We start from the raw sequence: 19,202 nt of genomic DNA, 5'->3' as shown, positions 1-19,202 counted from the left end.
TGTCTGGCTGTGAGTGTCAGCAGCAATCCCACACAACTGCAGCATTGGCCTGATAATGAATATTCAATTTCTCTGTTTTTTTTTCTCCCTCTGGTCAACTAATACTCCTCCACTTCTCCCTCCTCAATCCAAATCCCTCAGCTCTCTGTTCATTTTTTTTTTCTCAATTTGCTCCCCATCTTACTCAGTCAGTCGTGCTCATTTGGAAGATCAAGATAGAAGTATTAGCCATTTTTTTTTGCTCAGAGCTCTGTAGCACACAGTTAGATAAAAAGAGCAGATGCAGGAGGAAGGAGTTCTCCAGGGGTAGCAGGGAGCTGTCATGTTTGGAGTGCTTTTACTGTAGATCAGATTAAAATGCTTTTCAGAGAAAAAGCCTCACTTCATACACATAATACACATACACAGTTTAATGTTGTAAAATCTTTGAACTTACAATTGTTTGAATAGAGCTATCTGATTACCAAATATTCCCATAAGAAGAATAAAAATGGAAACAAAATACCTATTAACCCTGAGACTATTCCAACCAACATCTAAAAAAGTGTATCTGAAGAAAATGACCAACCCTGCCTTTAAAAGACAAACACAGTTACATCACTGTTGATAAGCAACGTGCTGTATAGCGGTAATAAAATAAACGTGTAGGGTTTCATGTTAAAGCCTCCTACTCACTTTACACATAGAGTGGCTAAAGCTATCGGCGCTGTTGGCCAAACATTAGAAGAAGCTCAGATTCCGTGACCTTCATCTGTATGGGAAGTTCTAGAAATCAAACAACCAAAGGCTTTCTGTTCTTATAGAAAATACATTTGCACAGCTCTTGACTTACAGTATATGAGGCGCACTGGAGCTGAAAGCACTTTATCTCCTCTATATGCATACAACAAACACACTGTGAGAAAACCTCAAACCTTCAAAACCAGACTACAGTGATGGGATCTGATGAGACCGCAGAGGGTTAACGGCAGGAACGTTGCTCAGAGACCCTCAGAGTTCTGTTCATGTGAGTAACTGTAGAAGACAATTGTTAGTTGCCCACTCATCTGATTCCCAGTACACTGTGATGGCCCGTGGAAATAAAGCATCGTCAGATGATATAAATCACGGAGGAGGTGTCACACACACAAAAACATTCACACAATTCAACACACGCTGCGATCCAGTACGTGGGCGAGAGCTGTCATATTCACTGTTGGATAATCAATCGAAGGTAAAGTCGTGAAGTTATACACAATAGGCTTGTCGCTCTGATTTAAATAGAACTTTTATTTTCTTATTGTGGTCTTAAGATGGTTATTTACCCCACACTGAAGGTAAATGCAGCCATTTTTCTGCACACAGTAAGACAGAGAGGTATCAACGACTCGATTGGGACACATTCACCGGAGTCCCTTGCGTCATAATTTGCAGCCCATTACCCAGTAAAATCACCCTGATGTCCCATTAAAGACTGGTAACATGTCCAGTCTAATGTACTGTACCCGACAAACTGTTCCCAAGAAAACTCTAAAAGATTGAATTTGAAAGAAAACAAATCACTGAATTACATCCGTTCAGCAGCAGATAGGGTGGTCTTTTCTGGGTGTTATGCCAGGGAATGACAGTGATCACACCCTGGGATGCACAAAAACACACACCCATCAAAACCATTAAAGTCTTGTTATGTCAGTGGCCAATGTGAGTGTGGAGAGATTCTCCAACGATACACAGAACGCCACGAGCCAAGTTGAGAAGATTCTTGCAGAATGAGTCACTCCCCTTCAGCCTCACAGGGTTACAAAATACTGCTGGACAATATAATCAACACAAAGAGCCTTAGGATCATGAGAACAGTAGAATCCGTTTTTGTAAATGAACTGAAAGATCGTTGGTAATGAAATTAACGTTAAGTATTTGAGAAGATAAATCAACTATTAATAATAATAAGGATTTGTTATTAATCATGAAACATAAATCAGTATTAACTGTTTCAGTTTTTCATAGAACATGAACACTGGCATCATTAATGAAAATCTTGAGATGGTTTAATGCATCTACGTATTCTTCCTACTTACACTCATTTATTTGGTCTTTATAATATACCATACTACCATATATAGTTAGATGTTGGACAAAAAGAAACTCCAATAGTACAGGATGACCTCACATACTGTATATCCAATATATCTTTAAAAGCTCTAACCTGAGTTGGTCTAATCAGTCACATAACTTGAAACACCTGTGTGGGTTTGCCTTACATTTTTATCACATTAAAAAGTTGATCACATAGTTTATAAGGACATTCAAGGTCACTAAAGGCAGAGAAGAAGAGAAGAGATAATGCAGTGTCATGTGACAAGGAGGGAGTTATACAAAAAGGCAGACAAGACAACTTTGAGAATTCATAGCTCCATTAAAGGTCCAGTTGCCTTTTGGACCAAGATTTGAATTTTCTTGATCCAGATAACATAGAACCTAAAAAGAGGGTGAATACTTCACCACAACAAAGGTTATCTATGTTAGAGTTAGAGTCACCTCCCCACCTTTAATGAAAAATAAACACAAGTTACTTGTGCCCTAACGAAAGGACAAGTGCTCTTTGTTACATCCCTTAAAAGAGCTAAAATCATAAAAGTTCCCAGAAAAACTACAGAGGATGTGACAATCCTTTCTCCCTTTTCATAGGCCTACTGACCGTTGAGGGGAAAAGTCTGATTATCAACAAGGCAACAAGAATCCATTCATGTTTCAATTCTTTGCTTTTTTTGGTTCAGTAACTAATCATGTACTGCTCTCAGGTTCTGAAGCTAAAATCCTCAAACCTCACAAGGATATACATTTTGTAACAGGTGTTTGCAGCAAAAACAGCCTCATTTCAAGGGATCACAAGTTTGAAAATTGCTGTTGTATACCACTGTTATCACTGTTACCACCCACCCTTCAACCTGCCACAGCCTGCCTAAGACTTTCCTGACAGGCACATCACAGAGAAACACAGCGATTCAGCAATTAATACGACGGTACCTCTGAACTCTCACTAATTAGACTTTCATATCAGAGCGGCTCCCTGTAATTATGGCAGAAAGTGGCCACAGTGCTCCTGTGCTCACAGCAAACACTCATTAATCGCCAGCAGAGTTCTCTTAACACTGCTCCAGATACGCGCTCACAGATTAGAAGCAAAGCACAGTGATCAGAGGAGGGAAAACACTGCAAACACGTTTGCTTGAAACATGGTCAGTATAATGTTATGTGTAGCTGTTTTGTGTGAAATTTTTTACATTTTCTCCCAGTGTTTGTTTTATATCTAAAAAATGTGTCCTTGGGCAAGACACTTAACCCTGAATTGCTCCCTCTGCTTCGGTGGCGGTGTATGAATGGAATTAGTTACTTCTGATGGATGATACTACATAGTGACCACTACCATGGGCTGGGTACTTCGAAATGTGAAATGATCCGACTGTGGAATCGACTAACCCAAATGGCAGAGGACCGAATAAATAAGAAAGTATTTATGTGGAGCAAAAAAATAACTTTGCATGGGCGAATGAGCTTTACTCAATCCTCAATCTCAATATGACGTATATTTACATGAATAATCTGTGCTGTAACATTAACTCCATGAAAGATAAGCTCTTCATCAAGTATGAAGAAAAATGGTTTGAAAACGCTCTGTCCAAGCCAAAACTAAGGACATATGTACAGATCAAAAATAATTTTATGCCCAAGTTATATGTAACGTGTCGTTTATCTAGAAGCCGAAGATCCTTGGTCGCACAGTTAAGCTCTGGTATTCTCCCTCTGGCCATTGAAGTTGGCCAATTCAAAAATATTCCAGTAGAAAATATGAGGATTTAAGACACAATAATAAAATAAAAAACTAAAACTAAACCATCAGTGTGTGAACTTTAACCAACAAGCAGTTAGAAAAGGCAGAAACATAATGACTGCATCTTAAATTAATGATTTGTCAAATAAAAAAGAGGGTAGGGTGATCTTTGTAAAAGGATCTTGCATATTAGTATTAAATAGAGTACAAGGAAAAAAATGTTTTATTGTCCTCCTTATACTAAATGACTGTCTTACTTAAACGTGTCCATAGTCTAAAGTCAAGATTGGAAAATATATTACTTAATAAAAATGTTTATATGCTTTAAACCAGTTATTGCCCTACAGCATTTCTTGCCTCGCAGGCATACAGTCAGAAGACCAATTCAATCGTTTTTTTATCATCGGGTTAGATTTGGAAAAAAAAAATAAACATGTGCCCAAGGGTTGGACATGAATATTTTGTATATGTCCATTTTTTTTAAAGTTTAGATTGTGAACATGTCAATGATGCACCTTTTAAATTAAATTTGCCATTTTGGCTTTACATAGGCTACTTAATAAATGGGCCAAATTGCATGCTAAATTCTTTTTGATCATCCTCAAATCAAACATTTACTGCCGTATGAACTAACTAACTTGGTGAAGGTGTTTGGAGCAGAATTCAACCTGAAAAAAATACCTGCGCATACATCTCTAAAAAATGCACTGTACATTTAATTAGTTGTTAAGTTAGATGCTAGAATAGTGCTTTAGTGAAAAACAAGTTCGTAAAGCACCCTGTCTTTTGTAGAAACAATGATATATATGAAATTATCAGAATGATTACTGTCATTATATGAATTATTTTTGATAGAGTTGAATTCCTCTAACTATATAGAGCAATTATCTGTTTTAGTTATTGTACCATAAGTACGTAAAGCACATTACTTCTTCAAAACAAACACACATTTCTTTAAGAAATAGAAATTGGATTGCCTAGAACTCCATTTAAAACTCTCCATCTAAGAACATGTTACATGACCGTAGTCTCTCAGGTGAATATTAACTTTGAACATTGACTGTACCCTTTCATCATAAATGGCAAATAAAACATCAGTGTATACGATATGTTCCCAATCTAAGATTTCCACATTACCTTGCTGGAGTTTGTGCTGCTGTAATTACCTTCACACACACACACACACACACACACACACACACACACACACACACACACACACTAACATGGTGCCAAGAGGATATATTAATACCCTTCATGAGATATTCATGAATGCTCAGATGAACCTTTACAGTGCAGCAGGCCATTACATAAGCCTAATTATTCTGTCTCTACACCGATGCTTCCGTTTACAGTTAAAATCTCTAAAACAGATTTTGTTTTTTGTCTTTCTTGAGTTTGTATTGTAGTTTTTTTAATTCCTTGGTTAAATTTAATTTAACCAAAAGACAAAGATCCCTCTGCGCTCAGCTACGTTCAGGAACATTGCCTTTAGCTTTAGAGACCGGCAGGTTTAATGCCATTCCAGAGGAAGACCGAGTTTGTTTGTTGTGTGAGTTAGGAGAAATTGAAAATGAGATTCACTTTTTGTTTTACTGCTTGATGTATGCTGACATCAGGGATGTTCTTTTTAAAAGAATGTCGTAAATTTATGTTGATTTCTTGTTGGCTAGACGATTATGAAAAACTTGAGTTGTGTTTTAAAAAAGGAACCTTCATTATAGCAGATTGTGTTTGCAAAGCCTGGGAAAAAAGACATAGCACATTATTTAAGACTGAACTGTGACAGGAACTTTGTAATGTTATGATTTGTAAATGTGAACCACTGCAACTGAATTATTTGGTGTCTTATAAGCCCATGAGGGTTGGGCACTTTATGTGCATGACACGAAAATAAATTAATCAAAGAATCAAAGAATGTAGGTGCATTTTGACATATTTCAATGGGAGGTTGCTGTGATGATGGTTGGATTAGAATGGAAACAAAGTGATGATGATGAAAAACATTCTGATGTTTTCTGAAAGGCTTCATCAGTACTATCCAATCAGACAAGTAAAAGCATCATACAACACAGTACTGTATGCATTTAGCCTTAAGATTAACCATAACCTAGTGTGATATCACAGCACCTGGACATTTTAAAGGAATAGTAAAGATAAGAAAGAACTAGCTTTTCTGTCACTGATAATTCACTTTGACATATTTTAATATATTTTCTATTTAGCCTGAAATTGAGGGATGTTTATGTGTGTTGCATATGGAAAGTAAAGGACGTGATGTTATATCTTGTCAGTATCTCGTAATTACGCGATTCTGATCTCATTATAATGAGTTAAGGTGTTCAAATGTTTCGTTTGTGAATGCAATGCTCTTCCGTAGCATGCAGCTCATCGCTCTTAAAATATTGCGGCATTAGGCTACATCTCCCGACAAGACACGTTCGTTTGAAGGATGCTGCTCTCTCACTAGCCGTTCTCGTGTCAGTTTTTTTTTATCTCTTTATGTGAAAAAAGATAGAGGAATGATCTGTTAAAACTGAACCTAGATCTGTAGCTCTTGGTAATCCACCACTAGAAAAGATCTCGCGTGGCTTCAACCCCTCCTCCGCCACTACTTCCACAGAGGAGAAAGTAGAAAGAGGTCTTACTCTGCTGTTATTTGACGTTTGAGAAAACAAAGACAACATTTTAACAGCTAATGGATGTAGTGTCACTTTACACCCTTTATAAGCAAAACAAACTCACGACAGTTTGGTAACACTTTATTTTATTAGGGCTAAATACATCAACCAGTGAAAAGATGTGACTGTGGATCAGAAGTAGAGTTGGTTGCCTTCAATCAGAAGGTTTCCATCACCAGCTGTTGCACGCACATGTGTCCTTGGGCAAAACACTTAATCCCATATTGCTCTTGCTGTTTCTACAGTGGCATATGACTGGATAAGTATAGCTGACAATAACACTTTCAGCCATCGTTGTGTGATTAGGTAAGTGTGACCTGTGGTGTAAAAGTTCTTTGAGTACCTTGAGTTAACTATGACATTGGCTCTTTAAAAAACATCTTTTTTTTCTGACTATTTTCTACAACATTTCTGGTACAACCTAAAAAAAAGTGATACAGAACATATAAACAACACTATGAGATTAAACCAGAATACCTTTGGGAATTGAAATCTCAAATAATGTCATCCAAAAATCGTGGTCATGAGATGAAAAGAAAAACAGTTCTGTGTTTTATATACCCATATATTTTTAGATTGACAGAATGAGCATATGAGATAAAATAATGCAAAGCCTACTTATTGGATGGAAAGTAATGACTAGCCTTTCTCATGGGCCTTATTATAGGCCCAACTTTTTTCAAATGTTATTCATGCTCTACCATTTTTATATCATGCAAAGTTGTTACTTATTTTTCTTTGTACACAATGCGGGAAGCAGCCTTCCATAGTTTTTAGAGCCAAAGCTGTCATTATCAGGTGATGCATAATATTAGACCGTGAACGCCCACTTTTGGTTTTTATAAAGAAGTGACACATTATCTTAATAGAAGATCTTTGTTACTACAGCTACCCCCCCCCCCCCCCCTCTCTCTCTCTCTCCGCTCTCCTCCCACTCCCTACTCATCTCTGTGAGCTCGAGACTCTTCCCCCTCTCACTGCCTTCACGAGCTCTCCTGCCGAAACCTACGCGAGGTGGCCAGTGAAGCGCGAGCCTGTCCCCCCTTCTCCCCTCGTCACTTCAGTCAACATGGCTACAGTGGTAACCTCGACCAGATTCACGGACGAATATCAGCTGTATGAGGAGCTCGGAAAGTAAGCGACCGTCACCCGCGCTGCTGCTGCTGCTCTTGTTGCATTCAGTGTGTGTGTGTGTGTGTGTGTGTGTGTGTGTGTGTGTGTGTATGTGTGTGTGTTTGCACGTTTATCTCTTCTCTGCTGCTGCTTTTGTGTGCGCTTACTTCAGTGTTGACAAGGCACGAGAGAGGCTGTCAAAAACATGGGTAAGGGTATTAAGAGACACCTGAGCAACAAAAAGCTGCAGACAGGTCAGGTTCATGTGAGCCCCCCCACACGGTCCTTGCATTTAATCCCTGAATGCGTATTTAAAGGTGTAATCGCATCTTCCGGACTCTCTTTGTAACAGAAAAGGTGCGAAAACAGCCGCGTGCTGGACCAACTTGCTTGTCAATTCATCTGCATGTAGCACGCGCCGTTGCCTGGTGGCATCCTCGCGCTCCTGTTTAATCATTCAGCGCTGTTTTTGTGCATTTCTGAGCACACTGCAGGGAAACTGTGTGTGTCAAGCAACTATGAAAAAAATGAAGACACGATCCTTGCTGCAAACAAACAAACAAACACTCACGGTTTCACATTATGGACGTGCGATAATCTACTGCGTTCAGGATTAAAAACATTAGAGGACGCATAGGTTACAGTGTATGTTCTGGCTACAAAGCCACTTTGTAACATCTAATCTCTGCGTGTGGCTAATAGAGCTGCTCCGCCTACCAATACAGCCGACAGCATGAGGTTAAAGGAGCAGTGTGTGAAACATTACCAGCAATCTTGGAAGACAAATAAATTCCTTCTTTCTAAAAAGAATGCTGCCCATTTTATGGAAAAATGACATTTCGATGTATAGTTTGCGATTTTTATTTGAAAATATACAGGAAGTTATGGCAGTTATATGCATTATCATTCATGTTAATATATTCAATTTACTAAGATAATTTCTACCACTTTGGGACTTTAAACAAACCCCTAACACACTTAATTCATTCCCCTCTCAGTGACTCTTGACACCAGCATGACAAGTGGAGAGAGTTGAGGTTGAGCGACATCTATAGCCTTGTTTTTTTTTTTCGTTTTTAATGTTGTGTAATTTGCATACAGTAACCAGCTCTGTGACAGTTACCTTTTTTTAAAATGAAAGGTAACAATCTCGAACCGCCTCTGACCCATATCTTTACGCTGTAGATGTACGGTGAAGCCACTAAAAAGCAGTCCTAAGAAGCAAATGCACTCCTTGAATGATCAGTTTATTTAGCCACATTAATACCATAAGCAGGATGAAATCGCAGCTGAACACAGGAATGCATTGCATAACCAAAAGCTGCTTCCTATGTCAAGGCAACATTTTCTTTGATAGCAGCAGTTTTTTTTTTTGTCTACGTTTACAGGCAGGTGGCATGCAGACTATAGCTGTCGGTTACCAGTGTTTCAGTGTATTTGCACGTCCTGCATTGTGACAATTTCACATGCACTAAGCACCATGTCAATGCATATCTTATACAGCCTTAAACCCTTTTCTTCATGTGAGATAATAACGAGCTCTCTCCCTCTCCTGTCGAGCACGATCAGCCAGGACCTCGTCTCACATCTCATACTCAGAATATCAGACTGTATTAATTATGCATGCGACTTCCTCTCCCCTCTTTAGTTGTATGTGATTAATGCATGCCCTTTTTGTGTGACACATCTGTCCTACAGTCTATTCACTTTCCCCTTTGACACACACAAATGTGATGCAGATTTGTGTCATGCCTTTGAAATGATTTTACTGATCTGTCAGTCAGGTTTTTGATTTCTTTTACTTCAGGGGTGCCTTCTCAATCGTTCGCCGATGTGTTAAGAAGTCCACTGGCCAGGAGTATGCTGCCAAAATTATTAACACAAAAAAGCTGTCAGCCAGAGGTAAGTGCATCTGATACTCCATTGTGTAGCTCAGCATTACAGTCAAGGATCAACCTGTATTTATTCTAATTGTTGCTCAGGGAAGTCAGCTGAGCAGAAGGTTGGTTTGCTTAATTTCCACAAGTGCAGTGATCCAGGGGCTCTGTAATTCCTTGTCAGTTCAGATTCCTGGGAAGCTGGAGGTCTGCAGTTGTTGTACAATGGGACTCAGTGATCTTTGGCTGTTGTGTGTGCAACTATTTTTGGTTTGTTGTGGTTACTGCTGGTTATGTATTTGCGCCAGCTTGACCTTTTAGGCCTAAAATATCCTCAAGTTTGACAGCAGCATACGATGAGATTAAGTTTGTTTTAGATGTGACAACACTGCCCTTAAAAAAACGATTGCTGGTATTTAGGAACAATGCAAAAATATGTCAAACAAAGCTAGAGACATCAGTAGCTAAAAACCAAGCCTGATGTTAGCAAGGTGCAAGGAGACTTCAAGGATCTACTGTGACCCTCTGTACTTATGTAGATGTGATTCACACATTTTTCTCTTTCTGCATACATATGTGCTATAAGTCACAAAAAGCTAAGCTGGCAGGAAACTGAATAGCTGCATAAATAGTTACATGATCCTGTGTTTGGACCTATCTATTGTTGTATCTATCTATCTAAGTCCTCTGAGCTCAGTTTCCGTTTGATGAGATTAAAAATGTCTTTGCAACTTGAAAGCCAAAACTTAAAACACATGACCCAAGTCTTAACATTTTTCTTTCAAATCTGTGGTTTGTTCAGAATTCTGATATTTGCAGTGTCTTCCAGCCTGTGTGTGAGTGTGAGGGTGTGTATGTGTGTCAATGCAGCAGTTTAACACATGCTGAAATATCACCACCTGTGCCTCAGTATTTTGCGGCAGATTTGTTGTCATGGTCATTAATCAGCCCGTAACACTGTCTGGTGTGTCAAAGCGTTCCTTCTGCCATGTATCCGAATCCCACCATCTTTGTCTGTTGATTATTTTGGTCGTCACATGTTTTTCGTTTTGCACATGATTTCCATGGATCTGTCACTGTCTCGTTTTTTCATCTCGGTGTTACAATATGTGGCAGACTGTGTGTAGGCTGCGTATTTGGACTGAGTAAGCGTCAGAGCTGGGCCACCGTCGGGTTGAGTGATGACATGAGTCTCAGATCAGGGCCAGTTCTGGACTGATTGGGTTGCTCTTTTCCCAGGAGAGGACGCAGACCGAATTGCTCTGTCTCGCTCTGTGCCTCTCTGGCTGTCTCAAACACCCCCACCCGAGTCATTTCCTTCCATTTTAAGTAGTTTTCTCCCTCCCTCTCACTCTGTTCGCTGTAAACAAAAGATTGATTTGAGGAAAGATCTTAAAAACCTCTCTCACCAGGCAATTTGATCAAGTGTGTGTGCGTGGGTGCGTGCATGTGTGTGTGTGTGTGTGTTTGTTTGTTTCTTTCTTGGCTATGGTCTGGAGCTAGTAACCCGGCAACAGCAGGGGTGAAACTCTTCATCCTATAGGCTGTCTGGCAGAGAGAGATCATGTTGTGTTTGGTGTGGTGGTGGTGGTCACAATTATCACACAGACGACTGCTCTTTTCTCACTTGAAGCACAAAGACAGTTGCTCACATTTTTTCCCGCCTACTTATCGGTTCTCACACTACATTTGCACAAGGCCCGTCTGTGTACAGTTTGTCATTGTGAAGTACACACACACATTAGTCAGTTCTCCACTGTGCAATGTCCTTAATCAGAGCTGAAATATGCTGGTGCTGCCAATGTGTGTGTTTTTTTTAACAAACACTGGGAGCATGTTCTGTCTCAACCCCACACATTCACTACTTCTGAAGTACCGACAGAAAGACTAGAAGAAATGGTTATCAGAAGGATTTCTTCTTGTTTTTATCTAATGTTAATGTTTATTTATAATATTTTAGGCTGTTTTTGTCGTTAGGGTTTTACAAGGTTCTTAATAATGAGATCTGGAAATTGTTCCAAAAAGATCAGTAGCCAGATAATCAGACATGTTTCAGCCAGGCTGCAGGGTAGCCAGAGGGATGTTAAGAGGAGAACAAAGATAAACAAACAAACTTTCCATTGGAAACATTCATCGCAGTTTACAAACTTGGTTCAACTTTGACCCACCCAAAGTCATAGATTTGCAAGTATACGCAGTTATTCTAATACCATGGTTTATATCTCTTTTATATTTATGAAAGGCTGCTTGGAAAGTCACATTTTCACTGTCACCACATTTTGAACATCCAACATAAATCTGCAAAAATAACCCACCCTGAAACAGATTTTGTCTTCCTGGTAAAGACATGTTCTGGCTGCAACCTGCCTCTCAGGCCTAGGCCTATAAAATGTGGCCACAGTTGACCACTGTTGTTGTTGTTTTGTAAACTGGCAAGTTGGTTAAACTCCATTTAAACAGTTTTCCCAAGGCACTGAGTCTAGAGTGGACCTCCTTAAAGCTGAACTCTTTCTCACTTGCATGATGCTGCTCAGGTACTGAAATGTGGCACAGATGTATTTAACTTGAATCAGTAACGTAACCTCATTCTTGTTTTCCTGGAACCTTGAGTTTGATTAATAGAGACATCGCACAGCAATCGATCAATCCAAGAAAGCACAGCGTAGTGTTGTAAGACCACAGTAACCGAGACCAAGACGTCCCGAAACCAGAGTGCTCCAAGACCAAGGCAGGGCAAGACCGAGACACGACCAAGAACCAATACGTGTTTGACCAGAAAAACTGTCAAACAGGCCCACCGGGAATTTCAAAATAAAGGCCAATAAAGATGACGATGTAGATCGATATTTGACCTTCCTGTGATTTAATTGGATCATCGGTCAACCAATCCATCTACGATCCAGATCGATGGATCGTTACAACTCGATTCATTTCGGACCTTAATTGCTTCATGATTAATGCGTTTACACTGACAGCCCTACTTATGATACATCGTTATTAAAACTTCTGTTCTAAATCACCACATGACTGAAAGTGACAGAAGACGTTAACCAACACTTAAGCAATAAAAGCTAAACCAGCTCTGTTCACAGGGATGTCGTCTCGTCTTTTCACCAAATATTAGAAACGCATCGATAGTTATATGGATTAAAAGTGGGATCGTTAAGGTAGTCTCAGTAGAGATATTGATTTGAATAAAAATGTTTGATCCCGATCTCTAGCCTTAATGGTGGCAATATCCCCAAAAATAAAAAAAGATAAAATTTTAGGTTCAATATAAGGCACTCTGTGTGTCTCTGTTCCTGTAGTGTTTGGAAACACTGATATGCGGTCAATATTTAAGGTGCTTTGATGTTAGGGGAACTTTGGAGTATTGCTTTTTCTTACGTGGTGTGTGCGTGGTTGTGTGCAGGCGGGATTAAGCCCTATTCTCTGTGGCTCAGGGAGGACACATCGGCTGTTGGTGAGGTCAGCGATTATGGCTGGGTCGTGTGGTGTCACATGCAAGCACACAGTCGCTCAAGCAGACACACAGACACACAAACACACACGTGGTCTGTCAATTCCCCTCACATTCACACGTTTGCATCAACGAAGACACATGCTGTAAGGAACACAGATTATAAGAAATGTTGTTATTTTAAGAGAAACGGTCAAACTTTTTTAGGGGCATAGATCTCCTCATTAGTCATACTTGAGTATTGGATTATCCTTAAAAAAAATGTAGAAATTTTAAGGTTTAAAATTTGAAATACTTTGGATTGAGTTGAGCTGAAATAAAGAGAGTTTAACTTACTGTTGTTTTAGCACTACTATAGTAGAAATTTAGTGAAACACATTTTTGTGTCATGTTTCATCTGTAAATTCGATGAACTGATGCATCTTCATTAAATATTTGGAGACAAGCTCATTCACTTTCTGAAGGAGAGTCAGCATAAAGACTGTAAACAACGGGGAAACAACTAGCCTGACGTAATAAATCTGCCTACTTATGTTTAAAACATATTTTATCAATATATTATATATTGTTTGTTTCAAGTGTTCCATAAAAGCAAAATGTAAAAATGGAAACATTATTTCTTGGATAGATCAGTTAGGGCTAGTTAGCAACTATTTAACCAGGCTACTAATACTTAGGCTACCAATTTGACAAGTGACTCTGTTTACAGAAGTAGATCATGTCAGTCATCATGGTTATTCTGAGGCAGCAGTCACTACCTGATAAAAACCGTGGGAAGCAGAAGTTAATAGGGAAGTGTGCCTGCAAGCTATACTGTTACTTTTACGTTAGTGATGGAGGGCTCTGAGGCTTTAGTGCACTCGCTGATAGAAAGAGCAGATAAAGTGTTCTCCTCTCTGTGGCTTTTATGATGAGACATGACTTCTGTTCATCTCGAGTGGAGGCTTGAATCCATTCTGTGTAAAGATAAAGAAACAGAAGTCAGTGGTTAGATTTTAAAAGGACAATAAAAAGGAAGTTATTGGGAGATCTTTTCATATCTCCTTTTTGGCAGTAGATTAATTACAGAAGCTCGTCTTAGAAAAACCCAAACCCTGCATATCTACATGTTTATCAGCACGTCAGCATTTGCTTTTGCCCCATCTGTCCGTTTATGGAGCTCACTGTCTTTAGCTGCTTTCACTGTATACACAGAAGACATCTCGGCTTAGTTAACTGAAGATCGGTTAATTGAATTCTGGCACAGTTTCAATGTATGTCACCTACATTTTCAGAGCACACCAAGCTCAATACAAAATCATTTTAGTTACACATGTAAAACAGGAAAAGAGAGCAATTGGTCTTGAAGTTACTGAAAATGTGCATCTTTTGTCTTGTACGGGTGAAATATGAGCTGTTCACCGGCCTGTAAAGAATTCCATGTTTATTGAAGTAAGAGCACATCTTTAAACAATCATTTGACTTGAACTCAATCTGTGTAGACATTAGAAACAAAAGAAACACTGTTGACAATGTGATATATCTTGGAGTTGATTTATGTTATTTTTAGCTGCAATTATGTGTCACGAATTGCGTGTATTTTTACACTGCTATTAGGTAAGGCCTTCTGATGTCAATGAAAGAGAGAAGGAGAAAGAGGGAGGGGAGGCTGGCGGCACTCGTCCCGCTGTTGAATTATTGAGGTGCAAGGCTGCTTGGCTCTTACTTGGACCAGAGCACAGGAGTGGACCCTCACACTTGTTTTTCTTTTCCTCAGATTTTCTGTCACGTGTCTCATTTCTCCCTCAGCCATTGTATCTTGTTTTTTTTTTGTCTCGTTTTTTTCCTCTTCTTCCATCTTTCTAGGCACAGTCCCTCTTCCCTCTCTGCATGACTGCCACATTGCAGGCCATGCAGGCAGACGACGTGTGTGTGTTTTTTCAGGCTTTTGGTGGGCTTCTGCACGCTGGAGGCTGATTGGCGGAGGGTAGATAAACGTAGCAGCGCAGTGAATGTTTAATGGGACCAACTGTGAATATTTGATGAAAGAGAGAGAGCCATATATGGAAAAGGGGGATTATATACTTTAAAGCATAAATAGTGGATTGCAACACATGCATGATGTGGCTCTTCCTCCTTTCTTATGAAGGCTTTCAAACTGCATTGTGTTGTAAGTGATGCTTTTGTCAGTAGTGTGTTCTGAGGTTCAGTGTGTTTCTTCCAGGACTCCCCCTGTCATTTTCATACTGCCCTCTTTTTCTTTATCTGCTCACCATTATCCCCCTTGTCCAGAGCATATGGTATCAATAAAGAGCCAAATTGAATTAAATTTTAATTTGCCATCTAGTACTATGTAGGTCCAATCAAGGCGAGTGATTAATCACAAGAAAGTCACTTCTTGTTTTTTAAAGATGCATTTTTTAGGCTTTTTGCCTTTTTTTTGTTGGACAGAAAATCTGAGGAGAGAGAGTCAGGGATTGACAGTTTTTTTTGGATATGAGTTCAACAGATTTTATGATTAAAAAAGAGAAGATGTGGGGCTTTGGTTATGATCATTTGGTAGAGCGGGTGCCCGATGAACAGACACTAGACCTTAGCCCTGTTTCCACCAAGCGGTCTGGTACCCATTTCTTGGCATTTCCACCGTCAAGAGTTGGAAATGGTACCAAATTAAGGGCCTAATGTACCATCCTACTTTTTTGGTACCCTTCTGTTGGGGTGCCAAGGGTACCGATCCGACCCTAAAGGGTCCCTTTTGTTTAGTGTGTCCCGTTCTTCTTCTTCGTTGAACTTATTTAATAGCTGGCTACACTGTGTTGGGCTGCTACGATGTACGATGTACGATACGATACACTTTATTGTCCCCTTGGGGAAATTTGTCTTGGACTTGCAGTGCTGCCAAACATTCAGTTGCTTCCAATCAATAAATAACAACAATAGAAAAACCACGGTTCAGTTTACATCGGGGGACTCTGTATCGTCTGCCAGAAGGTAGAAGCTCGTACTCAGAGTGGAGGGTGTGAGACGGGTCAGACAATTACACACTATTACATAGCTGACGAGACGATCTCCATCTGGCTGACACTTTGTTTAACAAATAAGGTTATGGTTGGTTGTGGAAATGCAAGCAAGACCAGGGTTTACCTTACTAAACTGTACCAAACTGTACTGAACCAAGCTGGAACGCTTGGTGGAAACAGGGCTTGTCACAGGCTCAAATCCCAGGCCTGATGGTCTTTGGTGCATGTGTATGGCCTTTCAATTTCCCTGTATTTTATCTTCAGCTTTCTTTGCATTAAAAGGGCAAAAGCCTAAAATGATCTTAATAAGAAAAAATATTACATCCGTTTGTTTAGAACTGTTGTTCAACAAACGGATGTTTGATAATGAATACTCTATGTTCAAGTGTGAATCTCAAATATAGCTGTCTGAGGCTGAGTTGTGTTATGGGTAATGTAGCCATTGCTTTAACAAGGAAGAAGAATCTCTGCATTGATTCTGATCTTTTATCTTCAATTATCTGATGTGGGTTAATGTCAAAATGTCAAACAAGTGAAATTGCTAAATAGGATGTATGTTTTTGTGCTCTTAAGGGTTCCTCTTTAACACACCTGGCAGATGTATGTATGGCAGGAAGAGGTCAAAATTCAAGTGACACTTGGAGTATAGAGAACGTTTTTATAGACTGACAGGTTTCAGCTTCTGGTCTTCATCAGGGTCATCATTATAACCTATCACTGGGAATAACTCCTTATCATTGGAGGACATTTGCCACCAAAGTGAAATACTACATACTGTACTACTTCTCTGATGCGTCTGTTGTCTATATCACGTTGTTGTCTATTAACTCAGCTCTAGCTCTGTAGTTTTTCTGTCTAAAATATGTCAAATGGCAAGTTTTGAAAATGTTACGTACTAAATGGTGTATGTGGTTCTCTCAGTAAGGCACGTGTAACCCAGTGTGATCATTTTCTAATAGGTTTTAAAGCACAGTAGGGGCTTTGACCTGTCATTAGCCATCCATGTAGCTTGTTTATTAATGAGATGTTCTGTTTGAAGCCTTACATCTTGAACAGTGGAAACAACACAAGTGAAATCAACTTGATAGTAGCTGAAGTCTTACACCGGGTGGAGTGTCTTTTGCATACTTCTGAGTATTGTGGTTGCCTTGATGTTTCATATAAGGTGATATTGCCAAATCATTCCTTAATGGTTATGAGCTCAGTGTTTCTAAACACTGCTTTTTCTGCCTCACTTACCGTCTTTCATCACATCACTCTTTTGCTCACATCTCACTCAGCAGTCTACTTTAAAAGGTGGCTAATATTGATCAAGGCCACAGACATGCTCTGTCTACACAGCATGCCACTTTACATATCCGATCATTATTTATTGGTTTGACTGCTCATTATACAAGATGTAAACCAGGTGTAACAACAGAAGCAGGAAAACAAACTGACATCCAAATTTGGCTGTAAACACAAAGAAACACAACAAAATGATCTGTGCAAATATTTATTCACCTTTTGTCGTCATTATTATCTCTATTGACTGAGGTCTCTTTGCACAAGGCTTCTGTTTCCCAACAGGAGGATGTTTAACCAGCCACACACGAACACACACCCAAAGTTGCTCATGCATTCACACATACATACACGCACAGTTGATTGTTCTCCTGTCAGTGCGATGCTTTTCAGTTGTCTGTTTGATAGTAGCTCTTCCTTAACAAAAGACAGCTGTCTGCAGGCTCTTAGCCAAGTTAAAACCATTCAATTCCAGTGAAAGCTGTTCTGTTAGTTTCAAAGCAGTTTGTAGTGTCCCTATGAGTGGAGTCAAGTGTGTTATGGCCTTACCGTTCAGTTGGAGTGCATACCCCTGTTGACTGGCACAACACCAACACAGTTTACATTCTTGACTGGTTCCACTGTTATGATAAAATAGTCTTTCATAAAACAATTCCTCTCACAATAATTTGTGTAATTGATGGTGATGCAGATTATATTTATATTTTTTCGCCATTATCAGCTTTCTCCATAGAGCCTGTTAGCATAGCTTTCAAGCAATATGGCGGACGTTAAGTTTCGATTCTGGGAGTGATGCATTCCAGTGATGCAAAAATCGTCATTTTGCGTCACTGGAAGCTCCTTTTCAGACTTAGAAATACAAAGATTTCTCATCTCAGGGGAAAATGAGGGCGGGATGCACGACCATTCAAAAATACTACCAGGTTTCTAATGATACAAAGCTTAATGCAAATGGGTGAAGTATCCCTTTAAATCTTCAGTGAGGAACTCTAATTTTAATGTCAGCCTTTGCAACTCCTGGGGCTAAATTGTATCTTCATTCTCACAGCTGATCTTGTCCTGTACATGTGTAAGTAGTGTTTCTGAGGTTAGTCTACTTGCTAATGATTGCGTTTGCTTTCATAGGTCATATAGAGGCATCAGTATTCATTTCAAATGGTTGGATTTTAGGGCAAAAACTATTTTTTCACTGGAAAAAAATATTTATTTCATCCTTCAGACAACAATCTCTAAAGACCCTGTGTTTTTCTTTTGGTGAACCCCAATGGGGATGAGTTATAAAAGTAGGGTAATACATTTTGGCCTCATTTTCATTTTGCTTTGTATTATTGACTGTGTGCCCATCTGATTGTGGATTTGTTTGACGGAATTTGTTAAATGGAACTCTTTTTTTTGCTGCTTACTTTAAATGCTATAAAAGGATTAGAAAAACACCACACCTTTCACGCACTAGTAAACAGTGATATGTTAGCTTAGCAAACCAATCCCTGCTGGGTGGTGGGAAGAGCATCCTAAATGTAACTGCTTGTGATTTGTTCCTGCCAATTTGGCTATTGACACCCGGTTGTACAACTGAAAATTAAGAGCTTTTAGAAGATAGACTTCTTTATAATTGAACCTTTTTTTTTTTATTACCGCTGTGTTCAGAGATCTCTTTTTCAAGGGAGTCCTGGCCAAGAGTTGCAGCATTCTTTTTTGGGGCTTTTTGTGCCTTTTTAATGGAGAGATAGGACAGTGGATAGTTGGAAATCAGGGAGAGAGTGTAGGGAATGACATGTGGGAAAGGAGCCACAGGCTGGATTTGAACCTGGGCCGCCTGCTTGGAAGACTACAGCCTCCATACATGGGGCGTGCGCACCAACCACTGCGCCACCAGCGCCCCGAGTTGCAGCATTCTTAAAGGGCCCATATTATGCTTTTTCTGGTTTTATATGCTCTTTAGTGTGTTTTCCAAGTGTCCTGTGCATGTTTAGGCAC

At 39.5% G+C, this 19,202-nt stretch overlaps 1 protein-coding gene across 27 annotated transcripts in view; it reads left to right on the top strand.

The window, feature by feature from the left end:
* Nucleotides 1–7,420: 7,420 nt before the first annotated feature.
* The window catches only part of camk2g2 (calcium/calmodulin-dependent protein kinase (CaM kinase) II gamma 2), a 60,306-nt gene continuing 48,524 nt past the window's right edge, over nt 7,421–19,202 (top strand). For 15 of the 27 annotated variants that reach the window (XM_061040164.1, XM_061040163.1, XM_061040161.1 and 12 more), the window contains exons 1-2: nt 7,422–7,626; nt 9,413–9,507. In XM_061040164.1, the coding sequence (XP_060896147.1) occupies nt 7,562–7,626; nt 9,413–9,507 (160 nt within the window). In that variant the 5' untranslated portion in view covers nt 7,422–7,561. Of the gene's footprint in view, nt 7,627–9,412; nt 9,508–19,202 lie in introns of all 27 variants that reach the window. The other 12 variants (XM_061040147.1, XM_061040145.1, XM_061040140.1 and 9 more) reach the window with 1 other exon arrangement.

Source organism: Labrus mixtus, chromosome 6 (assembly GCF_963584025.1).
Source record: "Labrus mixtus chromosome 6, fLabMix1.1, whole genome shotgun sequence".
Classification (NCBI taxonomy): Eukaryota; Metazoa; Chordata; class Actinopteri; order Labriformes; family Labridae; genus Labrus; species Labrus mixtus.
This window is presented reverse-complemented; position numbering and strand designations above follow the sequence as displayed.